Source organism: Lathyrus oleraceus, chromosome 5 (assembly GCF_024323335.1).
Source record: "Lathyrus oleraceus cultivar Zhongwan6 chromosome 5, CAAS_Psat_ZW6_1.0, whole genome shotgun sequence".
In the NCBI taxonomy this organism is placed as follows: domain Eukaryota; kingdom Viridiplantae; phylum Streptophyta; class Magnoliopsida; order Fabales; family Fabaceae; genus Lathyrus; species Lathyrus oleraceus.
In genome coordinates, this window is record NC_066583.1 from 74392711 (window position 1) to 74400813 (window position 8103).

Consider the following 8103-nt stretch of genomic DNA (forward strand, 5'->3'; position numbering starts at 1 on the left):
ATGGCATCTTCATCTTTGCAACAAGAAAAATGCAATCATGGTGATGATACTAGAAATATTGTGCTAAAAAAAGGAACATGGTCAAATGAAGAGGATCAATTATTAAGAGAATATGTGATCAAATATGGAGCTGGAAAGTGGGATTCTGTACGAAAGAAAACAGAGCTTGCTCGAGATGGAAAAAGTTGTCGTTTAAGATGGTTAAATCATCTAAATCCAATTTTAAAAAAGTGTTCGTTCAATGAAGAAGAAGGGAGAAAACTTATTCATCTCTATAATGAGTTAGGACCCAAATGGTCTCAAATGATTTCACAGGTTTGTTTATTCATGCTTCACTCTTATAGGAAAAAAAATTTACTTTTATAAAAAAAAAAAGTTTATTAGACTTTCTATAATTGTAACCATTTATAATAGGTAATGTTTTTTTTATGTTCGCTAAGATTAGGGTTTTTTTTTTTAAATAATTTTTTCGCATGAAGTCTAATTATTAATTAATAAAATTTAGTGATATGTACCGATATTTTTTTAGAATAACCGATAACTGGATATATAATTATTTTGAATGTTTTTGTTGTGACAGTTTCCTGGAAGAACCGATAACGAGTTAAAGAATTTTATTAATTCCAAAAAAAGGAGTTTAAAAAACTCTAGAAAGCACCTCATTCCAGAAAACATAAACCATGTTGATGAGTTGAATAACAATGTTGGAGAAATTAGTAACCAACAAAATAATGTCTCCCAAGAAGAAGAAATGGAATTTGATCATCAAGAAGATATTCTACATGGTAACTATCTTCTTGATCAAATTTATGATGACAAAAATATCAATAACTTTCAACAATTTTCAACGTTGGCTGATGATTCAAGTATGCTCTACAATAATGAGGAAAGTACTTGTTTCAACAATCATGTTGTCCCAACATTGGATGATAGGTGTGTAGACAATTTAATGTTTTTTTTTCTTTTTAAAATTTATAATTACATTAACATATTTCAAGACTAACATTAGAATTTATATTATGAATGCTAACAGGTTTCCTAGACTCCCAGAATGTTCATACTTTCAAGATATGGAAGATATAGTTCCATCATTTTCATCAAGTAATATGTTTTTTGATCAAGATCTTCCTCCATATAATGTAGACATGGATTATCAACTTCCACAAGAAATGTTTTCTGACCAATATCTTCAAAATCCAGATCTATCATCTAATATGTTTTTTGATCAAGATCTTCCTCCAATTCCACAATATTATCCATACAATATAGATATGGATTATCAACTTCCACAAGAAATGCATTCTGACCAATATCTTCAAAATCCAATTCTATCATATGAGGAGCCTCAATATGAGATCTTAGAACCTTGGTTGCTATCTGAATGTGTTCCTCTTTGGTGAACTTGGTAGATACGTGCATACTGTAAAAGATATCTTAGACACATTTAGAAAAAACTTCCCTCCCAATTATTTATGGAGGATGGTAGACAATAAAAAATTAGCTTAAAGTGATTATAATTATAATGTGAGTTTTATTTCTTTAGTTATTATTTTCATTTTTTTTAAGAATTAATTTGTATTACGAACACTTTTTTCAATTGTATTTGATAGAAGTATTTTATCTTAATATGTGCATTTTGAACGCAATATTATTTTCCACATTGTTTCATTCATTTATTCTAGAGTTTTCTATTTAAAATGAATGATTTGGATCAAAACAAGTGGATTATGAGCACCTTTAATTATTATTCAATAAATATATTAGATTTATATATAAATGTATGTACGTGAATAATATGTGTCGTCGAACATGAAATAATTTTTAATAATGATTTTATTTTCTTCTTTGGACCAGTTTGTTTTAACTTTAAAAAAATGGATTTTTTTTTATATTTTTGAAAGTGAATTTTACAAAAATGTTTTTCAAAATATTACAAGTTTTTCTAAATTTATTTTTATGAAAAACTCACGATCATTTGAAGAAATAATACACATTCATCATGCAATAAACACATTTATTAATTTAAACAACTCATTACAGTGATTACACCAAACATTCCAAAAATAATTCATTATTATTTAATTTTGAAAACTCTATACCCAAATGAAGAGCGATACTTTACTGTTGACCTAACATTGTTCACGCCCTTCTTCATCTATGGACGCGAGTTTAATGTGGGTTATGCATGATGACTGTAACGACATTGTGGCTAAATCCATTGTTTATCCAGGTGCGATGTCCGACACTAGAAAAATTCAGATATCATCTCAGCTTGGTTTCTTTATTGGATCCATTCCCTTCATTTACTTAGGTGCTCCTATCTTTATGGGGAAACCAGAGCCCCGACACTTCAAATACATTATTCACAAGATCAAAATCAAGTTGAGTGCTTAGAAGGCCTATCTCTTATGAATGATTGGAATATTTGAATTAGTGAAATCCATCATACATTGTATGTTAATCTATTACATACAAGTGTATGGTTGGCCTGTTAGCTTAATCAAAACTTTGGAATCCTGGATACCTAATTTCATTTGGAGTGGAGACATTAAGAAAAGGAAGCTCATAACAGTTGCTTGGAAGAAGTGTTATAAGCTCTTAGATGTTGGTGGCCTTAGCATTTGATCGTTATCTACTCTTGATCGTTATCTGATATTCAGCCTTTTCTAAAGCTTTATTTTATATGAATCTTAATGATTACTCTATTATATAGGTATTGTGCTAATTTGAAGAAAAAACAACAATATTAAAATTGTTTCTTCTTATCTCACTCTATAATTTTTCAGACATTTCACTTATATATTTTTAGTGGTGAGAAAGAAACCACTATATAGAATACTTTATAGTTGTTGTTGTCAGTCTACTATTATTGTAAAACCCATGGAGAATTTTTCTCTTCAACATTGCAAGATATAAAGGTTACACGTTGAACCTATGATATAAGCATGGTGCCAAAGGTTGCAAGTTGAAATCGCGATAAATGTTTGGCGTAAATGTTAATGGTTGATAGTGGAAAATCTCAAGGATCTATCCATGAGGAGTGGAGGTAGGCCTTGTGATTTTAGATCGAACCAAGATAAAGTTGATGCGATCTTTCTTTTATTTATCTTACTTATTTACCAATCTTCTTCTTACTCTATCTTTTAAGATATCTATTTACATAGTTTCAAAATCTTTTACTTTACTATCATTTGTGTGGTTATATGTGTTGTGATAATTATGATATTGTCTCTGATTTTGATGATGACAAAAGAATAAAGTTAAACATGAGCATCATCAAATTATAAAAATATTAAATTTATCAAAAAGGGAAGCTAAGAAGGTTCTGGTGTTGAAGAGAAAAGATGGTCAAATGCAAATATCAACATCAAAATGAAGTGAAGTTGTGAGAGTTCGCCTGACCTTGTGCTTTATTTTTTATTTATATGTTTTGGATCATTAATGTGTAATTAAGCAAGAATAGCTCTAGAGATACTAAGGCAATGTGCGCGCGCGCGCACACACACACAAATATTTTACAAAACTTCATTTATTTCAAAACCTTTCAAAAAAAGTTGGTTTTGGCCTCTAACTGGTCGATTAGGAAGTGTCCTAACTAATTAGAAAAGTCAAACTCATTCTCTAATCGATTAGAACATGTACCTAAACGATTAAGAAGGAAAGTCACCACCTAATTGATTAGGTGTTAGACAAGTGACTCTAAAAACAAGAGGGGGTGAGTTGTGTGGGTTTCAAAAATGATTTCCAAATAAAAATTATTTACAAAATCAGAGTTTGAAATATGTTTGTAAAACAAACAAGATAAAAGTAGCAGAAAACAAAAAAAAAACAGTTATATGGAAATGTAGCAGAAATAAATAATTGAAAAATAAAGAGTTAAGGGAAAAGAGAAAAAAAAACAAAGATTTATAGAGGTTTGGTTTAATAATGTGGTTTACTCATCTCTCCAAAAATTTCTTCTTGAGAGTTTCCACTATGATGTGAGTTTTTGACAGGATTTGCCAATGAACCTTCTTACACAAAGATTGTAGCTTTATAATGGCTAACTTCACAATCAAACACAGAGTTAAAACTATAGAGACCTGACAACCAAGAGATTCTTCCACCAGAACAATCTCGAACCAACAGAGAGCTTTTACACTCGACTAAGATTAAAAATCGACCGAGAGTTTTAATTACGAAGATCTCCCAAACAAAATAGAGGTTTTAAGTGGTTTGCATCAATAACCACACAAGAGATTTCTCCGGGTTTAGCTCACAACTAAAACAAAATTTCTCATAACGCAAATTTACAATATTGCCCTTACATTAGGCCCAAACAACTCATAGATAAAAATATTTCACTATTAAAAGCACTAAGGCAGAGAGAGAGAGAGAGAGAGAGAGAGAGAGAGAGAGAGAGAGAGAGAGAGAGAGAGAGAGAGAGAGAGAGAGAGAGAGAGAGAGAGAGAGAGAGAGAGAGAGAGAGAGAGAGAGAGGTATTTCAAATATATTTTCTTGTGTTAAATGAAGTGAAGGGGAGTCCCTATTTATAGGATAAAAAATGGCTTAGAAAGGAAAAGAACAATGGGCATTTTTAATGGTAAAATTTTACTAAACCAATGACAAAATCGATTATCAAGTACAAAAATGGAAGGTTTTCAAATGAGTTGTTACTAACCTACTATAATCCATAACAATTGATTATGAGGCTTTACAAAAAGAGATAACCAATTAAGCTTAAGGTCAAATAAATTATATAATGTAATTTTTTCGCATAAAGAACTTTTTGAGCTTTTATCCAACTAGTTAGACTCAAAAACATTTTCTGGTAGTTTTAATAAAAGGAGACGGGCTTTCCAATCATTCAAAAGTGCATGTGTGATTTTTTTTAGTAATATTCAATAGCTATTACTATACCTTTACATACGTAGACTCGGGGAGCTTTCACACTTCTTCTCTTTCATAAATCTGAAGCTTCTGATTCCTTGCTACATTATTTTTAACTTTAGCACTTTACTGAAATCTTGAATCTTCTTCTGACACCTCAGAAAGAGGGAATCACTGCAGCGACCATGAAGAAATCTTGAAATTGACTAGGAGTTACGACATGCACTTGAATCCCGACAAATGATCTTTTGTGCTTCAAACTGAGAAATTATTAGGATTCATGCTCACTAGAAGGGGAATAGAGGCTAACCCCTACAATTGACAAGCCATTATTGATATGATAAGTCATATGTCAATGAGAGAGGATAAACAAGTGACATGGAGTTTGGCCACCCTGTCTATGTTTCTCTCCTGAAGAAGAAGGAAAGGCTTGAATGGAGAAACGAGTGAGAAGAGACAATTTTCCTTGGTTAAGTAATGACAGTTCTCTTGCAACTTTACTTGCCACCTTAGCTCGCTAAGCGCACCGCCTACACTCGCTTAGACACCAAACTCTTTAGCTTGGTCTTTGTGTTTCTTTGGTGATTTCTTGACAGTGCGCTTAGTGAGCCTTGATTTGTTGGGAGTGTACTTTAGCTTGGTCTTTGTGTTTCTTTGGTGATTTCTTGACTCTCTTTACCTGTTTTAGTCAATACAAAGTTAACATGTCAAAACAGATATTTTATCACTTTTCATTGATAAGTTGGGGGATTTTCCTTTGATTACTTGTAAAATAAGTTAATAAGTGCCAACGTTTTCAACTTATTTTTGGAACTTATCAATCGTTACCCTGGAAAAAATGAATTTGATTATTCATGCCGGGTAAAGTTCCCATGAGAAGATGATGTGAAGACGTCGAAGTAATGGCTGATGGGAGACTATTGACGAAAACAATGGACAATTGTAGTGTATAGAGAAAAAACTCTCGGAGTTTTGCAAATAGTAAAAAGAGTTATAGCTACTCAGAAACTCTTATATATTCTTCAAGCAACCATTTGATCATCGGTAACATGTGTGGAAATGTGATTGTACCACCAACGATCATGATCTCGCATTGAACTCTTCAGAACGTTCGAGTATCCTAACATAAAAAGGCATCATTACTGATAGTCATATAGTCATGTGTCACAACCCTATAGTGAGGCATTACGAGTTAAAATTCAATGTGCATGTTCTCAATGCTACCAGTCTCACATCTATCACACTTCATTCGACCAAGGGTCAAATTGAAAGCGCACACAATCGAAAACCTCATCCTAGCAAACGTGAATAAGGGCTTGGGAGTAACTGTTTTAGGCCGCTCACAAGGCCCACATGTCAAGGTCCAATAGTAATCACTATGAAGGAAAACATATAAGAATATGAACGAATTCACTCAAGACACGTGCACATAATTCTGATATTTTTCCAATTTTTCCTTGTTAGATCTAATCAGACGATGATCTGCATGAATCAAATAAGGGTGGTTCTAATCGTCATCTCTATATAAGCCCTTCACATATAAAGACTATAGTATTTTACTCATTCTCACAGGCGTACTACTTCTCATTCAATCGCTGACTTAGTAGTTGGAATATTAATCTTACAGGTCCATCTCGCTTCGTTGTTCTGAAAGATTGCTCCATCGTGCGTAAATCCTGTTTTACAGCATCACCAACTATTTTTAATTCCTAAACGGGAAAAAAAACGAATTGATATATTAACTCCAAGAGAATCAATAGAGTTACTTCGAATTTTATCATTTAATTACAATTTAATCTAGAGTCTCAATTAATCATTTATTCAACCATGTTGAATTTCTAACTCTTTTTCTGTTGGATTCTCTTCTTCTATTAGAGCATACAAAGCGTTTTAATCTTATTTTTTAAAAAAATTGAAGATGATTTTAATTATTAATCATGTGATAGACACTGATACTCATTTGTTCTATTTGTCTAAATACATTTTGCATATTCTTGAATTAAATCTATGACAGCCATAAATTCATCAATTATTTATCCATTAAAATAAATTATTATTAAAAATATTAATATATTTTTTTCTTTTTTAAAAATGGTACTAATAAAATGGCATATTTATGTAATTAATAAATACTAAAAAAAATTAAAATTATCTCATTTTACCACCTCATCAATCCATTAAAATAAACTATCATCAAACTTCCTAATATGTCATTTTCTTTTTCAAAATTTATACTAGTAAAATGGCATATTTGTAATTAACAAATACTAAAAAAGTTAAAATTATATTCTTTTATCACTTCATTTTTTAACTTTCTGACTTTTCCTTTTCTTCTCTTAATTCAAATTTTAAATTTTTCTCACATTTCGTTTTTCACACTTTTTTATTTTCATTTTATTTTTACTTTCTCTATTTTCTTATTTAAAATATAAATAATATAATTTGAAAGTTTTTTAAATTTAATGAAGAATTGACTTTTTAAAACACAAAATTTATTTAAAATAAAAACATAATTATTTTATAACTATTATGTATAATAAATAAGATTTAATTAAAATATATTGATAATGAATCAAGTCGTTGGATTATAGTCGTTGGATGTTAATTACAATCTTTGGATGTTGAAACAAGTTTGATTTTTATTTTAAAAATCTATAAAATAATGCAAACGGATGATGATAATGAATCGATTGTGTAAAAAAATTTACAGTGAGAGTATATAGTAATTAATATTTAATAAATATTCATAATTTATATGATTGTTCATTTTATAATTAAGTAATATATTTTATATTGTATTAAATTGAATAACACTTCAATAAGAGTACACACATTAAATTGAATAACACTCAATAACACTTCCATTTCACGGTCACTACTATGAAAAAAAATCATTTTCCAATTCAATAACACATTATAAATTGATATATATATATATATATATATATATATATTTGGTTTAAAACTATCAGTAGACCGCTTTTTATTTAACAAATCACGATTTCAAAATATCGCGCAGAGACCAGGTGCATTGGTGTTGGAGGATGCGTTTATATATAAAAGATTTTGAAAACTCAACAGAATTGTGAGTTTAGATTCTAGATAAAACCTGCTAAGTAATTCTCCTCCCTTTTCTGTGATATATTATCTAATTAGTCCATTGAGACCTCTCTACTTCAATCATCCAGGCATAAAATGCACCAGACCTACCGTAACCCCCCGTTGAAATCTAGC

The 8103-nt window shown here is 30.3% G+C and overlaps 1 protein-coding gene across 1 annotated transcript; it reads left to right on the forward strand.

Annotated features, from left to right (window-relative positions):
* LOC127078816 (transcription factor MYB10) lies at positions 1–1400 on the forward strand. The gene is made up of 3 exons (XM_051019240.1): positions 1–315; positions 581–933; positions 1034–1400. Exons 1-3 carry the CDS (start codon positions 1–3, stop codon positions 1398–1400), a joined length of 1035 nt encoding a protein of 344 aa, XP_050875197.1.
* The last annotated feature ends 6703 nt before the right edge of the window (positions 1401–8103 follow it).

Excerpts from the sequence above, each read along its gene's own strand:
- LOC127078816 (XM_051019240.1), top strand. The coding sequence starts at position 1 with ATGGCATCTTCATCTTTGCAACAAGAAAAATGCAATCATGGTGATGAT. Across the intron at positions 316-580 it reads GGTCTCAAATGATTTCACAG|TTTCCTGGAAGAACCGATAA; the intron begins GTTTGTTTATTC and ends TTGTTGTGACAG. Across the intron at positions 934-1,033 it reads GTCCCAACATTGGATGATAG|GTTTCCTAGACTCCCAGAAT; the intron begins GTGTGTAGACAA and ends GAATGCTAACAG.